Genomic DNA, 21,811 nt, shown 5'->3' on the forward strand with positions numbered 1-21,811 from the left:
CATACAACTCTCCTTCCGTGGCCTCCAATTGCTCTTAAATACAAGTAAAACTAAATGCATGCTCTTCAACCGATCGCTACCTGCACCTACCCGCCTGTCCAACATCACTACTCTGGACGGCTCTGACTTAGAATACGTGGACAACTACAAATACTTAGGTGTCTGGTTAGACTGTAAACTCTCCTTCCAGACCCATATCAAACATCTCCAATCCAAAGTTAAATCTAGAATTGGCTTCCTATTTCGCAACAAAGCATCCTTCACTCATGCTGCCAAACATACCCTTGTAAAACTGACCATCCTACCAATCCTCGACTTTGGCGATGTCATTTACAAAATAGCCTCCAATACCCTACTCAGCAAATTGGATGCAGTCTATCACAGTGCAATCCGTTTTATCACCAAAGCCCCATATACTACCCACCATTGCGACCTGTACGCTCTCTTTGGCTGGCCCTCGCTTCATACTCGTCGCCAAACCCACTGGCTCCATGTCATCTACAAGACCCTGCTAGGTAAAGTCCCCCCTTATCTCAGCTCGCTGGTCACCATAGCATCTCCCACCTGTAGCACACGCTCCAGCAGGTATATCTCTCTAGTCACCCCCAAAACCAATTCTTTCTTTGGCCGCCTCTCCTTCCAGTTCTCTGCTGCCAATGACTGGAACGAACTACAAAAATCTCTGAAACTGGAAACACTTATCTCCCTCACTAGCTTTAAGCACCAACTGTCAGAGCAGCTCACAGATTACTGCACCTGTACATAGCCCACCTATAATTTAGCCCAAACAACTACCTCTTTCCCAACTGTATTTAATTTTAATTTATTTATTTATTTTGCTCCTTTGCACCCCATTATTTTTTATTTCTACTTTGCACATTCTTCCATTGCAAAACTACCATTCCAGTATTTTACTTGCTATATTGTATTTACTTTGCCATCATGGCCTTTTTTGCCTTTACCTCCGTTCTCACCTCATTTGCTCACATTGTATATAGACTTGTTTATACTGCATTATTGACTGTATGTTTGTTTTTACTCCATGTGTAACTCTGTGTCGTTTTATCTGTCGAACTGCTTTGCTTTATCTTGGCCAGGTCGCAATTGTAAATGAGAACTTGTTCTCAACTTGCCTACCTGGTTAAATAAAGGTAAAATAAAATAAAATAAAAAAAGTTAACTTGGAGTCACATGACATGTTGTGTGGTCCTCCCACTATGACTTGAGAAACCATGTAGTTTATTAGGCTACAGATGAAATAAGTTATGAACTTCACAGGGTGGTGAAAGTGCATGTGATGAGCTTGATGCTCCTTTCCAATACATTTTGAGGTTCTTATTCTGGTGACATGATGATCGATGCTTGCTTGACAAATAAAATAATAATCTCATCATTCGGTTAACAGCGTTTATTCAATCAGTGGGAGGTTTGTAAATGCCACCAGGAAAGTCGGAAGAGGAACTCTTCATTGAGACAATAATAAACAGCAATCCTTGGGAGAGTTGTGGTGGATATTATAAAATAAGGATCTGCTGGAGTCCAAGTCAAACCAAGATTCTTTATTTCTGAGCTCAGAGAGAATAACAGAGTTACACAGCGCAGTGGAGACAGTCTGAATTACTGAAGCATTGAGTGATTAGCACATATCTTTATAGTTTCCTGTTCCTGGGAGGGACTTTATTCATACAAGGATGCAGGTGCAGGTGCAGCTGGTTTGCAACACATAATGATAGTCCCAAGAACAGGAGATTATAATAGGACAGTTTCACAAGGTTAGTCACATACTCAGTTATGTGGACACACAAACAATTAACATTTTCCATTACAGAGTCTGAACATTTTCATTTAATTAAATAATCAGTGGGCCAACAATGCAAATGTCAACAATGGAACTAATGCATCACATCCAAATATCACTTGATTATCTGTAGTGCTGGAGGAATGACACACCCAGTTAAACACACACAAAGCGTTTAAAAAAAAGGACAATTTAAAAGAAGGAACCTGATCTCCTTTATATTCAAACTGACAGACTCCATATTCAATTCATGTTTTCTAATAAAAACAAACAAATATATGTTTGAGTATACCCTGTACCATTTAATTTCATCTGGTAAAGACAGGTAAACACATTGTCAGTCAACAATATAAGACAACGGGAGCACTGTGTATGTCCTCTGATGAATTTTAAGTCAATGTGATGTGAAATATCAACATACACGCTAAGAGAAGTAATTTCTCTCTCCTGTGTGGATTCTCTAATGACGTTTAAATCACTGTTATGAGTAATATGTTTTCCCACAGTCGGAGCTTTTCTAAGCCTTCTCCTCTGTGTGCAGTCTAATGTGTTCTTTCAGGCTTCCTAAATGGGCAAAAGCTTTGCACCCTGGGAGGAGTGGTAAGGCTTCTCTCCTGTGTGTATTCTCTCATGTCGTTTCAGCTCCCCTGACCGGATGAAACACTTTCCACATTGGGAGCAGTGGTAAGGCTTCTCTCCTGTGTGTATTCTCTCATGAGCTTTCAGGTTCTCTTTCCGGTTGAAACTCTTTCCACACTGGGAGCAGTGGTAAGGCGTCTCTCCTGTGTGTATTCTCTCATGCCGTTTCAGCTCCCCCGACTGGCTGAAACACTTTCCACATTGGGAGCAGTGGTAAGGCTTCTCTCCCGTGTGTATTCTCTCATGCTCTTTCAGCTCCCCCGACTGGTTGAAACACTTTCCACATTGGGAGCAGTGGTAAGGCTTCTCTCCCGTGTGTATTCTCTCATGCTGTTTCAGCTCCCCCGACCGGTTGAAACACTTTCCACATTGGGAGCAGTGGTAAGGCTTCTCTCCTGTGTGTATTCTCTCATGTTGTTTCAGGTTTACTCTCTGGTTGAAACACTTTCCACATTGGGAGCAGTGGTAAGGCTTCTCTCCTGTGTGTATTCTCTCATGTTGTTTCAGGTTTACTCTCTGGTTGAAACACTTTCCACATTGGGAGCAGTGGTAAGGCTTCTCTCCTGTGTGTATTCTCTCATGTTGTTTCAGGTTTACTCTCTGGTTGAAACACTTTCCACATTGGGAGCAGTGGTAAGGCTTCTCCCCTGTGTGTATCCTCTCATGTTGTTTCAGGTGTGCTTTCTGGTTGAAACACTGTCCACACTGGGAGCAGTGGTAAGGCTTCTCTCCCGTGTGTATTCTCTCGTGCTGTTTCAGCTCCCCCGACTGGTTGAAACACTTTCCACATTGGGAGCAGTGGTAAGGCTTCTCTCCTGTGTGTATTCTCTCGTGTTGTTTCAGCGTCCCTGACTGGTTGAAACCCTTTCCACACTGGGAACAGTGGTAAGGCTTCTCCCCTGTGTGTATTCTCTTATGTTTTTTCAGTTGTGCTTTCTGTTTAAAACTCTTTTCACACTGGGAGCACTGGTGTCGTCTTGCTGGTTTGGACGTCCCTGGCTCTGGTTCCTCTGAGTCTGGTCTTTCTCCTGCCAAAGATAGTGTTATTTTTAAATAGAGACTCAAATGAAACCACATGATAAAAAAACCTTGCTACGAGGGTAAATCCTAAATCAGATCTCTCAATAACCCGAGGCCAGTTTTAACAATCTTAGTGTGATTTTAAAACAAATGTAGAGCTTCCTGGTAATTACTGCTATGTTTACATTACTTATTCATCCTGTTTTACAAGTCAGAACACAAAAAAATAGACAGTTCTAGGACACTGAAGACACAGACGTCGCTGGATTCCAATTGAACAGGTGGTTCTAAATATATAACTTTCATAGCTGTATGATACAGAATGTGACCTACACACTTCCTTAAACATAAAATAACTAAAGAAGTCATTTTGTGTGGAAGTCCAAAACTTGTTTTTACGTCGAAGATACAAAGCACATCAGTAACATCTCCCCGTTGTTGAAAGGGTTCGACATATTGCTGTTTAAATGGACCAATTTCTTATTTAGACATTCACAGATTTTCAACATTTTGATTATCGCTGATGTCATATTTTGGGTAAATGTTCCTAAAACTGATAGTAACAACAAAAAACTAAAATATAAACGCAACATGTAAAGTGTTGGATGTTTCATGAGCTGAAAAAAAAGTCCGGTGAAATTGCAGAGTGCAAAATATATATATATTTTTAGAAATATTTAACTTTCATGCATTCACAAGTGCAATACCACAAATTAAAGCTTAAGGCTCCATAATGTTTCATCATTAGATACTACAGTCCTCCTTTAAGACTCCATAATGTTTCATCATTAGATGCTACAGTCCTCCTTTAAGACTCCATAATGTTTCATTATGAGATGCTACAGTCCTCCTTTAAGACTCCATAATGTTTCATTATTAGATGTTACAGTCCTCCTTTAAGACTCCATAATGTTTCAAAATGAGATGCTACAGTCCTCCTTTAAGACTCCATAATGTTTCATCATTAGTTGCTACAGTCCTCCTTTAATACTCCATCATGTTTAGAATGTGTCTGGAAGCGCTACTCTATCTATTCTACTCTCATCCTTTCGGTTTTAATAATATTTTAAAATAATAATGTTATAATAGGTAATAACTAACTTTAATAACTAGGGTTAATACCTGCCTTGCGCACCAACAAAATATTTCTTTAGCCCTCTCTAACAATACCGCTACAGAATTAGCATAGTAGGCCATGTAACTTAACCTGTAGTGACACCCAGCCCGTGAACGGGGCCGTTATCATCATCTGACACTAATTAGCATAACGCAACAGACATAAATCTTCCTAAAAAATCTTCCTATTCATGAAAATCACAAGTGAAATATATTGGAACACAGCTTAGCCTTTTGTTAATCACCCTGTCATCTCAGATTTTCAAAATATGCTTTACAGCCAACGCTAGACAAGCATCTGTGTAAGTTTATCATAGCCTAGCATAGCATTATGCCTTGCTAGCAGCAGGCAAACTTGTCACGGAAATCAGAAAAGCAATCAAATTAAATCGTTTACCTTTGATGAACTTCGGATGTTTTCACTCACGAGACTCCCAGGTAGACAGCCAAAGTTCATTTTTTCCCAAAATATTATTTTTGTAGGCGAAATAGCTCCGTTTGTTCTTCATGTTTGGCTGAGAAATCGCCCGGAAATTGCGGTCACAACACCGAAAAATATTCCAAATTAGCTCCATAATATCGACAAAAACATAGCAAACGTTGTTTAGAATCAATCCTCAAGGTGTTTTTCTAATATCTATTTGATAATATATCCGTCGGGACAATTCCTTTTTCTCAAGGACCGATTGGAGTAATGGCTACCTCTGCACTTTACGCGAGAATCTCTCTCGGAGCCACCATGTGACCACTTACGCAATGTGCCCCCATACGGCTATTCTTCAATAGAAATGCGCAAAACTACGTCACAATGCTGTAGACACCTTGGGGAATACGTAAAAAGCATAAGCTCGTTGATGGTACATTCAAAGCCATATAGGGAGTCATTGGAACGCAGCGCTTTCAAAACCTGGGGCACTTCCGGATTGGATTTTTCTCAGGCTTTCGCCTGCAACATCAGTTCTGTTATACTCACAGACAATATCTTTACAGTTTTGGAAACGTTAGAGTGTTTTCTATCCAAAGCTGTCAATTATATGCATATTCTAGTATCTTTTCCTGACAAAATATCCCATTTAAAACGGGGACGTTTTTTTTCCAAAAATGAAAATACTGCCCCCTAACACCAAGAGGTTTTAAGGTAATCAGAAATATTTAGGACTAACTTATTCCTTGACACCCATTCTGAAACTAACTGCAGCTCTATGTTAAGTGTTGCAGTCATTTCAGTCGATGTAGTAGCTGACATGTACAGTGTTGAGTCAACGCATACATAGACTCACTGGCTTTACTCAAATGTCATTGGTATGTTGTTGGTAAAGATTGAAAAAAGTAGGTGCCAAACAGCTGCCCTGGGGAATTCCTGATTCAAACTTGATTTTGTTGTACAGGTTTCCATTAAAGAACACTCTCTGTGTTCTGTTAGACAGGTAGCTCTGGGGCGGCAGGTAGCCTAGTGGTTAGAGCGGTAGGCCAGTAACCGAAAGATTGCTGGATCGAAACCCTGAGCTGACAAGGTAAAAAACTCTGTCGTTCTGCCCCTGAACAAGGCAGTCCTAGGCCATCATTGAAAAAAATTATTTGTTTATAACTGACTTGCCTAGTTAAATAAAGGTTACATTTTAAAAGAAAAACTCTTTATCCACAATATAGCAGGGGGTGTAAAGCCATTTTTATCATCAATGTCTCTCAGCCAATCAGTCATTTGTAAGTGCTGTGCTAGTTGAATGAACTTCCCTATAAGATGAAAGTCTATATTTGTTTACTGTAAAATAGCATTGTATCAGGTCAAATATTTTTTTTTCAAAAATTGTAAGGGTTGGTAACAGTCTGATTGGTCAGCTATTTAAGCCAGTAAAGGGAGCTTTACTATTCTTGGGTAGTGGAATGACTTTAGCTTCCCTCTAGGCCTGAGGGCACACACTTTCTAGTAGGCTTCAATTAAAGAAAAGGCCAATAGGAATGGCCATATCGGCCACTATTGTCCTCAATTTTCCATCCACGTTGTCAGACACCAGTGACTTGTCATTGTTGATTTTATTTATTTATTTGCGCAAAATTTCATTGAAGATGCTCCAAAGATTTTTACTATCATTCTTCATGTCATTTATCTTTGTTTCATAGTGTAGTTTCTTCTTTATATTGAGTTTAGTCACATATCTCAATTTGCAATAGGTGTCACGAATATTACCGAAGGTGGCTCCACTCCCCGTTCGGGTGGCGCTCGGCGGTCGTCGTCGCCGGTCTACTAGCTGCCACCGATCCTTTTTCGTTTGGTTTTGTCTAATTGTTTTCACCTGTTCATTGTTTGGTTGTTAGGGTGGTAAGTTCGCTTCGCACACTTCTGTTTGTGTGGAGCTGTCTTCTGTTCGTGTGGGGCTGTCTTCTGTTTGTGTGGGCTTGTCTTCTGTTTGCTTGTCTCCTGTTTTGTGAGAGGTGTTCGTGTCTGTTGTTTTTATTTTGCTGTCCAGATATTTTACCAGAGTTAAGACTTAAATGGAGTTTATTTACGCCTATGTTTGGTGTTACCATTTGTACCTTGTTTGGTTGGACATTAAAGCGTGTTTTTCCCCATATCCTCTGCTCTCTGCGCCTGACTCCACACCCATTCACTCATTGAGCGTTACAATAAGTTTCATTCTTCATGTCATTTATCTTTGGTTCATTGTGTAGTTTCTTCTTTTTATTCAGTTTAGTCAAATGATTTCTCAATTTGCAATCAGTTATTCAGTCAGACCTATATGCCATCTCTTTTGCCTACCTCTTCATCATACCATTTTGTAATTCCTCATCAATCCACGTGGATTTAACAGTTTTTACAGTCATTTTCTTAATGGGTGCTGCTTATTAGTAACTGGGATAAGCAGTTTGAAATGTGTCAAGGGCAGTGTCTGGTTGCTCATCATTACACACCACAGACCAACAAATATTATTTACATCAATAACATAGGAATCACTACAAAAAATTGTATGACCTCTTATACACAATATTAGTCCCAGCCGTTGGAACGGTGGTTTTCCTAGACATGGCTCCTATATTGTGATCACTACATCTGATGGATCTGGATACTGCTTTACAACCCATTTCTGCAGCATTAGTAAAGATATGATCAAACCATGTTGATGATTTCATTCCTCTACTGTTTGTCACTACCCTGGTAAGTTGATAGATAACCTGAACCAGGTCGCCAGCACTGGTTACAGTTTGAAGCTTTCGTTTGAGTGGGCAGCCTGATCACAGCTTTTCTTCAGTACCAGTTAATTAATTACCAAAGTCTTGAGTTTAGTTTGCCTGTTCTACAGTCTTGTAAAGATAGGGGGGTTGACTGTAACATCCATAATGTTTTAAGGAATAGTTTTTGTAAAAAAAGCACCTTACATTGGATCATCTTGAAACTTTCTCTCCAAAGCTAACTTTCATCAAGGTTTTATATGGTCTATTGGTTTCTCTCTTTTCATTGGCAGAATCCTTTTTCAGTGTTATGATATTCATAACATCCATATACACCAGTCTATCTTCCTGTCAACTAACAGAACTCTGCTGGTTGTCCTGATAACAGATACCAGTCCATCTTCCTGTCAACTAACAGAACTCTGCTGGTTGTCCTGGTAACAGATACCAGTCCATCTTCATGTCAACTAACAGAACTCTGCTGGTTGTCCTGGTAACAGATACCAGATCTATTTAATTTGTTCAAACTAAATTACAGCACTTACTTTGATGTTTCAAATCTGATCCTTTCTTCTCTTCTCCTCCTCTCACAGTTCCACTCAGCCCCGTTGTTTTCCTGCAGTCCACCAGCAGCACAGACAACCTCTTCATACCCAGCAGTAAGGCGCTACCGGGAGAGGCACGACACAGGGACTCCAGGAGGGAGGAAGGGCTAGCGTTGTCCTGGTAACCATAAAGATGGGACACAGACACATATCATTATGGATGCTGATGTCACTGTTGTCATAAAGTGCTTTACAGAAACCCAGCCCAGACCCAGAGAGAGCTAGACCAGACCCAGAGAGAGCAAGACCAGACCAAGCTGCATGCTAGACCAGACCAAGCTGTACCATCTTGTGTTCTGATCTGGAGAGACTCTTCTCTTCCTCGTCAGCATCAGGATGTTGTTGATGCTTCTTCCCAGAGGATCCACCATAGTCATGTCTCTCTCCTGTGTTAATGAGAACATCAAAATGAGTAGTAAACTTATAACCGTCTAATAAAATCATAGGGTCTTACAAGAGGCATGAATATGTCCCTTTGATATTTTAAGTAGAGATTATGCTTCAATATTGAATTTTAAAAGCCTGTTATACTAGATGAGGGGAACTTTTATGTAGACCACATGGAGAATTCAATACATCGAATTTAAAAGTCCCTAAAATATATGAACCAATGGCAGATCGACCCTTTAACAATTCCTACAGTACTGAACAACATATTCAAGTGTAGAACTTCAGTAGAATAACACTTTAAAACCGCACATTAGTTCAACAACGGCATAGTTTGTGTCCCTGTTGAAGACAGTACTCACTGGTGGTAATCTGATATTCTGTCTCCTCCTCCTTCACCTTTATTGAGATAGCATCCTCTTCCTCTCTAAACGGTTCTTTCTCTTCTATCACTATAACAGCCTCCTCTTCCTCCTTTTTCATTCTGAAATGTTCTTTCACTATAACAGCATCTTCTTCCTTCACTATAACAGTCTCATCTTCCTCCTTTTTCATTCTAAAAGGTTCTTTCTCTTCTTTCACTGTAACCTCATCCTCTTCTTCAATGTTCAGCGCCAGAGCTTCTTTCTGCAAACAGCAGACCTCCTCTTCTATAGCAGGGATGAGTAGTTTAATGAACTCATGGTCAGGGATGTTAGCTAGATAGTTAGCTAGCATTAGCGACTAGCCTAGTGCTAGGCTCAGCATCAATCTTTAACAAGTTTGCAAATATTAACTAGTTAATACGTCAAAAGAACTCTGTGTAAAACACTGAGATTAGATTATGTACATTAAGATGGTCTAAAGCGTCAATCTTTCACTTTTATGTTGGCTAGCAAGCTACCGACGTGGTTGAAAGAGTAGCCGCGTTGTTGTTCCTGAAGAAGCGTCCGTCCAGTCCATTATACGTCACGGAAGAATCATCACCTGAAAGACGCTCATCGCCATCTGCTGGCTGGAGTGGGTAACGCAATTTGGAAACAGTTAGTATACTTATTGGAAAGAACGTCATAATAACTTAACAATGAGCTGATATATTTTCTCTTACGTCTTACAAATAATACGTTCCTGTACACAGACGTAGAAGCTCAATATGAATATGTAGATGATTAATAAATACTTATATGAATAGGTAGTGTGTTGATAAACATTTTCTCTGTTAATTTTTCACATTCTTTTTTATCTACATGTGACCATACTATTCCCTGTCAAGAACTGCAACGCTGCTGGGTTGTTCAGCTCAACAGTTTCCCATGTGTACCAAGAGTGGTCCACCACCCAAACAGTGGTGGTTTGTGCCGTTTAAGATGAGGCAGGACAATTTGTTTTTTTCATGAGCATGGCCTTAATTCTATTACAGCATATTGGACGACTGTCATTCATATTTCACTCACCCTGTTCAATGTAACAGCAACAAGTTTAGGCTACTACATGATACTCTAAATGTCCCTATACCCATCATGAGGTAGCAACCTAGCCTATGAATGAAAGTTTAGAATGTAGGTTCACACAGGTCGAGAGAAAATTTTGCGATGGCAGACAGTGACACATTCAATACTGCCTTGCACACTCTCGCCTGCATCTAGCTGAAATAGAGATATCACTGGACAAATTCAGGCATGTTTATCCCCGTTTTGTTCCATTTAAACGTTTGTCAACAGAATCGGCGGAATGAATACACCCCTGATCATGCATAAACACAGTTCACTTTCATTACAGACACGTTGTATTCCTTCTTGGATCTATGTGCTCTCCTCTTATCACCTTCTCCCTTTGTTTCTGTACTTCAATGCATAACACATCAGCTGTATGTGACCAGGAGAAAAAACCTTTCCAAGCCAAACCATTTCATAACTGCTACACACAGCTTACATTGTTGTCACCATATTAGCTAAAATAACATCATAGTCAACAGAGCTAATAGAACTAACTCGTTAGTAAACCTGCTACAATCATGCAGTACCGTTACAGTGTACAGTCAGTAAGCAGTTTAGCACTTACCTTGGCGGGTCCCAGTGGCAATAAATTAGTAAAACCAAAAGCTTGCCTTGACTTGGAAGAGTTCCAGTGTTGTGTTGGATAGTCATAGCCAGCTAGTTAACATAGCATCCCTTTGTTTGAGCCAAGTGTTTGAGTAGACTAAACTAGATAGCTGCATTTGCTAGCTAAGTAAGTGAAACTGAAAGTGGAAAATAAATGACGAAATATCTCTCTCTCGCTTCTCCTTCATTTTGGAATGAAATAATTTGTTCAAAACTGTTCAACTATTGTATTTTTCTCTCTTTTAGTCAACTACTCACCACATGTTATGCACTGCAGTGCTAGCTAGCTGTAGCTTATGCTTTCAGTACTAGATTCATTCTCTGATCCTTTCATTGGTTGGACATCATGTCAGTTCATGCTGCAAGAGCTCTGATGGGTTGGAGGATGTCCTCCGGAAGTTGTCATAATAACTGTGTAAGTCTATGGAAGCCTTGAGAACCATAATCCTCCTAGGTTTTGTATTGAAGTCAATGTACCCAGAGGAGGATGCAAAATAGTATGTTTTAATAAATTATTTGGTGACGTGATTATATTTAGTATGGTTTCATCTAAAAAGGACCACTTTTAAATATTTTGCCATTTTTATTTTTCTGAAAATAACTGAGCACGATGGTTCTCCCCTTCCTCCTCTGAGGAGACCCCACTGCACCCAAAGGACACCCAGCCAACTTGACACAATTGTGGGAAGCATTGGAGTCAACATGGGCCAGCATCCCTGTGGAACACTTTCGACAGCTTGAAGAGTCCATAACTCAATGAATTGAGGCTGTTCTGAGGGGAAAAGGGGAGGGTCCAACTCCATATTAGGAAGTTGTTCCAAATTTTTGGTATAATCAGTGGATATATCTGCCATTTAGCATACATGTTTATCCAAAGGGATTTGCAGTCATGTGTGCAAACACTTTACATATGGGTGGTCCCAGGAATCAAACCCACTACCCTGGTTTAACAAGCACTATACTCCACCAACTGAGCTACAGGACCACAAGGAATGATCAAGGAATGACGCAGATAAACACACACAGCTTGAGTTTCAAACATATAATTGAATCAAAGACCGTAACATTGAAACTGACATACTTCATATTTAGTTACAATCAAATATTATTTGTCACATGCGCTGAATACAACAGGTGTAGATCTTAACGTGAAATGCTTACTGACAAGCCCTTAACCAACAACGTAGATAAGAAAAATAAGTGTTAAGAAAATATGCAGCATTGAAGGTCCTAAAGAACACAGTGGCCGCCATCATTCTTAAATGGAAAGTTTGGAACCACCAAGACTTCCTAGTGCTGGCCCGCCCAGCCAAACTGAACAATTGGGGGAGAAGGGCCTTGGTCAGGGACGTTACTGAGAACCCGATGGTCACTCTGACAGAGCTCAAGAGTTCCTCTGTGGAGATGGGAGAACCTTCCAGAAGGACAACCATCTCTGCAGCACTCCACCAATTTGGCCTTTTTGGTAGAGTGGCCAGACGGAAGCCACTTCTCAGTAAAAGGCACATGAAAGTCTGTTTGGAGTTTGCCAAAAGGCACCTAAAGGACTCTCAGACCATGAGAAACAAGATTCTCTGATCTGATGAAACCAAGATTAAACACTTTGGCCTGAATGCCAAGCGTCAGGTCTGGAGGAAACCTGGCACCATCCTTACGGTGAATCGTGGTGATGGCAATATCATGGTGTTATTGGGGATATTTTTCAGCGGCAGGGACTGGGAGACTAGTCAGGATCGAGGGAAAGATGTACGGAGCAAAGTACAGAGAGATAATTGATGAAAACCTGCTCAAGAGCACTCAGGACCTCAGGTTCACGTTCCAACAGGACAACGACCCTAAGCACACAGCGAAGACAACATAGAAGTGGCTTTGGGACAAGTCTCTGAATGTCCTTGAGTGGCCCAGCCAGAGCCCGGATTTGAACCCGATCGAACAACTCTGAAGAAATCCTGCAAATAGCTGCACAGTGACGCTCTCCATCCAACCTGACAGATCTTGAGAGGATCTGCAGAGAAGAATGGGAGAAACTCCACAAATACAGGGGTGCCAAGATTGTAGTGTCATACCCAAGGCGGCTTGAGGCTATAATCACTGCCAAAAGTGCTTCAACAAAGCACTGAGTTAAGGTTCTGAATACTTATTTAAATGTGATATTTCAGTTTTAATATTTAAATGCATTTCTAAAATCCTGTTTTTGCTTCGTCATTATAGGGTGTTGTTGTGCAGATTCATGAGGAAAACCTCCCAATTTAATCAATTTTAGAATATTCCAGTAAATTCAGGAAGTAAACTGAAAATTCCAATTCTCTTCTATGGTTTTCAATTAGGAAAATGTGGAATTTGGTTTACTTTCTGAATTGACTGGAAATTAAATGGATTTTACTCCAACCCTGGTTTTACTACAAATCTGTCAACGTCATCAATCGATGTTATAATGCATAAAGCTCACAGATGTGATTGTTCTCATTCAGAGTAAATTATTCTAATTGAATAAAACAGAATTAAACATATCAAATGTATTATGCACCTGAATAACTTCAACTTGGACAATCTGGTTGATTCTCTGGTTGATTCTCTGCTCAACAACACTGACTGTGAATCAATCTGGTTGATTCTCTGCTCAACAACACTGACTGTGAATCAATCTGGTTGATTCTCTGCTCAACAACACTGATCGCGCCAAACTTTGTTTTGTGTCCAGGCTGTCACTTCTGTCATCAGCTACTAACACCAGTGCTGCACCTTTGTCCTTGTCCCTGGATGACGTCTTCCTGCTCCCTCTTCCATAGTGAGAACACTGATGGCTCAACATGGGCTTCCTGGTTATGAAAGAAAGTGTGGTGGTCAATGGTAGCCTCTCCCATTGTTTGAAGCAGTTGTAGTCTTTGTTGGCATGTATCCAGACCCCAGAATAGTAGTAGAAAGGAGCCTGTTCCCCGCATGCTTCCTCACAATCATTGTCTGGATCGACCACTCCCCCACCTGACCACAGGACCAGAATTGCTGTCTGATCTTCATTCCTACAGCCTTCATCACTGTCCCTGGAGTCTCTTCACTGTCTGATCTTCATTCCTACAGCCTTCATCTCCGTCCCTGGAGTCTCTTCACTGTCTGATCTTCATTCCTACAGCCTTCATCTCCGTCCCTGGAGTCTCTTCACTGTCTGATCTTCATTCCTACAGCCTTCATCTCCGTCCCTGGAGTCTCTTCACTGTCTGATCTTCATTCCTACAGCCTTCATCTCCGTCCCTGGAGTCTCTTCACTGTCTGATCTTCATTCCTACAGCCTTCATCACCGTCCCCGGAGTCTCTTCACTGAGTAAGTATAGATGGTATAAGAAACCTCTCCCATTCTACTGGTCTATTATCTTTGTTTAGAAATAGTCATTTGTGTGACCTACTTATTTTCCCTACAATTTATTTTAAGGATTTAGAATTATTGAAATGGTAGAACGAGGAATGTCAGAGTCTGGAATATAAATATATACAATTTGTTTATTGTGTGTTTTGAACATTCATATTGAACAGCCTTACCTATAGAGTAGCACCACCACCCATCAGCCCATTCTCTTCTTGATGTCAAAGCTGCAGTGTATTGTTGCTATAGGAGTTTATGATTAATAATCCTATTTCAAGACACACTAAGATGTCACCATACTATTCATTTAAAGCCCCTCTGTCAGATATAAATCATCAGAGTGGGAAACCAACTGACATGGAAACAATGGAGCAAATGTATCACTATCAAAGGGGTGTATTATGACATCAGATAGAACTACTCAGACATTCCAAATCAGGCTTCATCCACATCATGAAGATGGATATTGATCCAACCATTTCAAAAGTAATGACCCGGCTGATGGAAACAGGATATGCTTGTACATGGCGACATTTTGTTACTTCGTTTGTTACTTAATTTGTTTGTCTTTTTGTGTCAGTAAAAATGTTGAAAGCGAGAAATGGCTGTGGAAACTCCTTTATGCGCAAATATTTTTATAATAACCATCACATCTTAGTTAACTTGGAGTAACGTGATGATATGTTGTGTGGTTCCCCCACTACGATTCGGGAACCCATGTAGTTTATTAGGCTACAGATGAAATAAGTTATGAACTTCACAGGGTGGTGAAACTACATGTGATGAGCTTGATGCTCCTTTCCAATACATTTTGAGGGTCTTATTCTGGTGACATGATGACCGATGCTTGGTTGCCATTTGACAAATAAAATATTAATTGCTCTCACCCATAATCATCTCATCAATCGGGTAACAACGTTATTCAACAAATAAATAGTACAACAAATATTGTGGTTAAATTCAAATATACTAATTGATAAAAAAAACTGTTTTTATCGAAGACATTTAAAAAAAAAGGTATAAATTTAGTGAATGACATCATAAATAGGACTGGGGGAGTAATGTCACACATGCAGCTAACACAGACATATGGACATGTCTGCTCTACCCAAAATTACAACCAATTAATTGCAGCATTACCACAAAAATGGAAGAGGCAAGTAGAAGGGGATAAAAGTAAGGAGCTTGTATGTCGGCCCTGTATTAAAGAACATAAATGGTTAAAGAAAAGTGTGATAAATAAAAACATTCACCAATTTCATTTAAGGACCAAAAAACTGACAGCTGTGCCATATAAATTGCAAAATGGTTGTGAAGAGATGTTCGATGTACCCATTCCATGGCACATGGTTTATGAATTGATACACAAAACAACACCGGATTCAAAACTTCACATTTTTCAATATAAATTACGATACAAAATTCTTGCAACTAATAGAATGTTAGATATATATATGGGGGATACAATCTTCCCAGCTCTGCAGATTCTGCTGTGAGGAGGCAGAGTCATTAGATCATTTATTTTGGTATTGTCCATATGTAGCTCATTTTTGGTCACAGGTCCAGGAATGGCTGAAGAATTGCAACATTTGCCTAGAACTAACACTACAGATAGCAATACTGGGTGATTTGAAAAGCCATAGTCAATCAATCAATAATATAATCATTATTTTAGCAAAAATGTTTATTTGTAATTTACAATCTGTAGAAGCTATGAGAATAGGAAGGTTCAATTATTTTGTGAAGCATCACAGCACAGTTGAAAAATATATGGCAAGTAGAAATCCGAAATGGATGTTGAGAGACAGATGGGAGGGGTTGAGTGGAGCTGAAGGGTGGGACTAATAACAAGATAAACAATGTAGGGCATAAGGGATCTGTAGAATGTATAAAGGTTCGGAGCTTGTGTGAAATAGCACAGTTACAAATAGAAATCAAACTGGATGGACATCAGAAATAGAGGAAGGACTAAGAACAAACAAGAGAGAACTATTGTAAAGTACACTGTGTCTGTAGAGTGTGTATAAGATGTATGGATTGAAGGTAGAAGCAGAAGTGTTTATTAGTTTACTCCAATTGGGGGATCGGCGGAAGGGTTTGTGGGGAATAATAATAAAGGTATATTCTTTAAAAAGTATGTATGTCTATACAGGTATGTGTATGTATATATGTGTATATATATGCATGCGTGTATGGATATATATATTTACCAAAAAATATGGGGGATTGGAAATGATGCAGACAATTACATTGGAAGCAACATTCTTTCTGCAATATTAACCTGATCTTCCCTCCAGAAAAAAACGGGAAGAAACCTTTATTCAACCAGTGGGAGGCTTGTAAATGACCCCAGGAAAGTAAAACAAACAACTCTTCATTGAGACTATGATAAATAGCAATCCGTGGGAGAGTTGTGGTGGATATTATAAAATAAGGATCTGCTGGAGTCCAAGTCAAACCAAGACTCTTTATTTCTGAGCTCAGAGAGAATAACAGAGTTACACAGTGCAGTGTAGACAGTCTGAATTCCTGAAGCATTGGGTGATTAGCACATATCTTTATAGTTTCCTGTTCCTGGGAGGGACATTATTCATACAAGGACACAGGTGTAAATTGATTTGCAACACAGAATGATAGTCCTAAAAACAGGAGATTATAATAGGAGTTTCACAAGGTTAGTCACATACTATGTGGACACACATACAACTAACATTTTCCTAACATTTTCCATTACAGAGTCTGAACATTTTCACGTCATTAAATCATCAGTGGGCCAACAATGCAAATGTCAACAATGGAACTAATGCATCACATCCAAATATCACTTGATTATCTGTAGTGCTGGAGGAATGGCACACCCAGATAAACACACATAGAGTTTAAAAAAAGGACCGTTTAAAAGAAGGAACCTGATCTTCTTTATATTCAAACTGACAGACTCCATATTCAATTCATGTTTTCTAATAAAAACAAACAAATAGACAGGTAAACACATTGTCAGTCAACAATATAAGACAACGGGAGCACTGTGTATGTTTTCTGATTAATTTTAAGTCAATGTGATGTATATCAATATACACGCTAAGAGAAGTAATTTCTCTTTCCTGTGTGGATTCTCTAATGATGTTTAAATGACTGTTATGAGTAATATGTTTTCCCACAGTCTGAGCTTTTCTAAGCCTTCTCCTATGTGTGCAGTCTAATGTGTTCTTTCAGGCTTCCTAAATGGGCAAAAGCTTTGCACCCTGGGAGGAGAGGTAAGGCTTCTGCCCTGTGTGTATTCTCTCATGTTGTTTCAGCTCCCCTGACCGGATGAAACACTTTCCACATTGGGAGCAGTGGTAAGGCTTCTCTCCTGTATGTATTCTCTCGTGCCGTTTCAGGTTTGCTTTCCGGTTGAAACTCTTTCCACACTGGGAGCAGTGGTAAGGCTTCTCTCCTGTGTGTATTCTCTCATGTTGTTTCAGCTCCCCCGACTGGTTGAAACACTTTCCACACTGGGAGCAGTGGTAAGGCTTCTCCCCGGTGTGGATTATCTCGTGTTGGTTCAGGAATGCTTTCCGGCTGAAACTCTTTTCACACTGGGAGCAATGGTACGGCTTCTCCCCTGTGTGGATTCTCTCGTGTAGTTTCAGCCCCCCCGAACGGACGAAACACTTTCCGCATTGGGAGCAGTGGTAAGGCTTCTCTCCCGTGTGTATTCTCTCATGTTGTTTCAGCTCCCCCGAACGGACAAAACACTTTCCACATTGGGAGCATTGGTAAGGCTTCTCTCCTGTGTGTATTCTCTCATGTAGTTTCAGCCCCCCTGACTGGTTGAAACACTTTCCACATTGGGAGCAGTGGTAAGGCTTCTCTCCTGTGTGTATTCTCTCGTGTGCTTTCTGGTGAAAACTCTTTCCACACTGGGAACAGTGGTAAGGCTTCTCCCCTGTGTGCATTGTCTCATGCTGTTTCAGGTCCCATAACCGGTTACAACTCTTTCCACAGTGGGAGCAGTGGTGTCGTCTTGCTAGTTTGGACGTCCCTGGCTCCTCCGAGTCTGGCCTTTCTCCTGCCAAACTGACTGGTTGCCAAAATAACACAAAGACAGTGTTATTTTAAAATAGAGACCCGAATGAAACCACATGATAAAACAACCTTGCTACGAGGGTAAATCCTAAATCAGATCTCTCAATAACCCGAGGCCAGTTTTAACAATCTTAGTGTGATTTTAAAACAAATGTAGAGCTTCCTGGTAATTATTGATATGTTTACAATACTTATTTTATTCATCCTATTTTACAAGTCAGAACACAAAAACCTGGACAGTTCTAGGACACTGAAGACACAGACGTCGCTGGATTCCAATTGAACAGGTGGTTCTAAATATATAACATTCATAGCTGTATGATACAGAATGTGACCTACACACTTCCTTAAACATAAAATAACTAAAGAAGTAATTTTGTGTGGAAGTCCAAAACTTGTTTTTACGTTGAAGATACAAAGCACATCAGTAACATCTCCCCGTTGTTGAAAGGGTTCGACACATTGCTGTTAAAATGGACCAATTTCTTATTTAGACATTCACAGATTTTCAACATTTTGATTATCGCTGATGTCATATTTTGGGTAAAAAATAAGGTGAAATATTTGGGTAAATGTTCCTAAAACTGATAGGAACTACATTATACAAAAATATAAACGCAAAAGGTAAAGTGTTGGATGTTTCATGAGCTGAAAAAAAAGTTTGCAGAATTTTTTACATCCCTGTCAGCCAAAATGTATTATTTGCCAAGAAGCTGATTGAACAGCTTAGTTATTACACAGGTGTACCTTGTGCTGGGGATAATAAAAGGCTACTCGAAAATGTGCAGTTTGGTCACACAACAATGCCACAGATCTCTGAGGGAGCGGGCAATTGGCATGCTGACTGCAGGAATGTCCACTGGAGCTGTTGTCAGGGAATTTAATGTACAGTACCAGTCAAAAGTTTGGACTCACCTACTCTTTCAAGGGTTTTTCTTTATTTTTACTATTTTGTACATAGTAGAATAATAGAGAAGACATCAAAATGATTAAAAAACACATGGAATCATGTAGGAATCACAAGTGTTAAATCAAAATATATATTTTATTCTTCAAAAGTTGCCACCCTTGCTTTCTCTCAACCAGTTTCACCTGGAATCCTTTTATGAGTTCCCTCATATGATGAGAACTTGTAGGCTGCTTTTCCTTCACTCTGCGATCCAACTCATCCCAAACCATCTCGATTTGGTTGAGGTCAGGGGATTGTGTAGGCCAGGTCATCTGATGCAGCAGTCCATCACTCTCCTTCTTGGTCAAATAGCTCTTCCACAGCCTGGAGGTGTGTTGGGTCATTGTCCTGTTGAAAAACAAATGACAGTGGAACTAAGCCCAAACCAGATGGGATGGCATATCCCTGCAGAATGCTGTGGTAGTCATGCTGGTTAAGTGTGACTTGAATAAATAAATCACTGACATTGTCAACAGCAAAGCACCCGCACACCATCACATCTCTTCCTCCATGCTTCACGGTGGGAACCACAAATGCGGAGATAATCTGTTCATCTACTCCTCGTCTCACAAAGACATGAAGCTCGGAACCAAAAATCTCACATTTGGACTCATCAGACCCAAGGACAGATATCCACCAGTCTAATGTCCATTGCTCATGTTTCTTGGCCCAAGCAAGTCTCTTCTTCTTATTGGTGTCCTTTAGTAGTGGTTTCCTTGCAGCAATTCGACCATGAATGCCTGATTCACGCAGTCTCCTCTGAACCGATGATGTTGAGATGTGTCTGTTACTTGAACTTTGTGAAGCATTTATTTGGGCTGCAATTTCTAAGGCTGGTAACTCTAATGAACTTATGCATCAGAAGTAACTCTGGATCTTCCATTCTTGTGGTGGTCCTTAAAGTAATGGACTGTTGTTTCTCTTTGCTTATTTGAGCTGCTATTGACATAATATGGACTTCGTATTTTACCCAATAGGGCTATCTTCTGTATACCACCCCTACCTTGTCACAACACAACTGATTGGCTCAAACACATTAAAACCTGTTATGGCTAGGGATTCCGCTAGCGGAACATTTCAACAAAATCCGGTGAAATTGCAGAGTGCAAAATATATATAAAATATAATATTTTTTTTTTTTGAAATATTTCACTTTCATGCATTCACAAGTGCAATACCACAAATTAAAGCTTAAGGCTCCATAATGTTTCATCATTAGATACTACAGTCCTCCTTTAAGACTCCATAATGTTTCATCATTAGATACTACAAGGCTCCTTTAAGACTCCATAATGTTTCATTATTAGATGGTACAGTCCTCCTTTAAGACTCCATAATGTTTCATCATTAGATACTACAGTCCTCCTTTAAGACTCCATAATGGTTCATCATTAGATGCTACAGTCCTCCTTTAAGACTCCATAATGTTTCATCATTAGATGCTACAGTCCTCCTTTAAGACTCCATAATGTTTCAAAATTAGATGCTACAGTCCTCCTTTAAGACTCCATAATGTTTCATCATTAGATGCTACAGTCCTCCTTTAAGACATCATGTTTAGAATGTGTCTGGAAGCGCTACTCTATCTATTCTACTCTCATCCTTTCGGTTTTAATAATATTAGTAGGCCATGTAACTTAACCTGTAGTGACACCCAGCCCGTGAACGGGACCGTTATCATCATCTGACACTAATTAGCATAATGCAACGGACATAAATCTTCCTAGAAAATCTTCCTATTCATGAAAATCACAAGTGAAATATATTGGAACACAGCTTAGCCTTTTGTTAATCACCCTGTCATCTCAGATTTTCAAAATATGCTTTACAGCCAACGCTAGACAAGCATCTGTGTAAGTTTTTGCTAGCAGCAGGCAAACTTGTCACGGAAATCAGAAAAGCAATCAAATTAAATCGTTTACCTTTGATGAACTTCGGATGTTTTCACTCACGAGACTCCCAGGTAGACAGCCAAAGTTCATTTTTTCCCAAAATATTATTTTTGTAGGCGAAATAGCTCCATTTGTTCTTCGTGTTTGGCTGAGAAATCGCCCGGAAATTGCGGTCACAACTCCGAAAAATATTCCAAATTAGCTCCATAATATCGACAAAAACATGGCAAACGTTGTTTAGAATCAATCCTCAAGGTGTTTTTCTAATATCTATTTGATAATATATCCGTCGGGACAATTACTTTTTCTCAAGGACCGATTGGAGTAATGGCTACCTCTGCACTTTACGCGAGAATCTCTCTCGGAGCCACCATGTGACCACTTACGCAATGTGCCCCCATACGGCTATTCTTCAATAGAAATGCGTAAAACTACGTCACAATGCTGTAGACACCTTGGGGAATACGTAGAAAGCATAAGCTCGTTGATGGTACATTCAAAGCCATATAGGGAGTCATTGGAACGCAGCGCTTTCAAAACCTGGGGCACTTCCGGATTGGATTTTTCTCAGGCTTTCGCCTGCAACATCAGTTCTGTTATACTCACAGACAATATCTTTACAGTTTTGGAAACGTTAGAGTGTTTTCTATCCAAAGCTGTCAATTATATGCATATTCTAGTATCTTTTCCTGACAAAATATCCCGTTTAAAACGGGGACGTTTTTT

General features: G+C 39.9%; 1 protein-coding gene across 2 annotated transcripts in view; it reads right to left on the bottom strand.

Annotated features, from left to right (window-relative positions):
• LOC116373865 (zinc finger protein 501-like) overlaps window positions 1-18,799 on the bottom strand; it is a 61,450-nt gene extending 42,651 nt beyond the window's left edge. The window contains exons 1-3 of one of the 2 annotated variants that reach the window (XM_031822159.1): window positions 8,580-8,733; window positions 8,288-8,465; window positions 1,545-3,465 (exon numbers count right to left, since the gene is read on the bottom strand). In XM_031822159.1, the coding sequence (XP_031678019.1) occupies window positions 2,363-3,465; window positions 8,288-8,393 (1,209 nt within the window). In that variant the 5' untranslated portion in view covers window positions 8,394-8,465; window positions 8,580-8,733 and the 3' untranslated portion in view covers window positions 1,545-2,362. Of the gene's footprint in view, window positions 1-1,544; window positions 3,466-8,287; window positions 8,466-8,579; window positions 8,734-17,482 lie in introns of those variants that run through there. The other variant, XM_031822160.1, reaches the window with a different exon arrangement.
• Window positions 18,800-21,811: the final 3,012 nt, after the last annotated feature.

The sequence above is a fragment of the Oncorhynchus kisutch genome, unplaced genomic scaffold, assembly GCF_002021735.2.
Source record: "Oncorhynchus kisutch isolate 150728-3 unplaced genomic scaffold, Okis_V2 scaffold4077, whole genome shotgun sequence".
Classification (NCBI taxonomy): domain Eukaryota; kingdom Metazoa; phylum Chordata; class Actinopteri; order Salmoniformes; family Salmonidae; genus Oncorhynchus; species Oncorhynchus kisutch.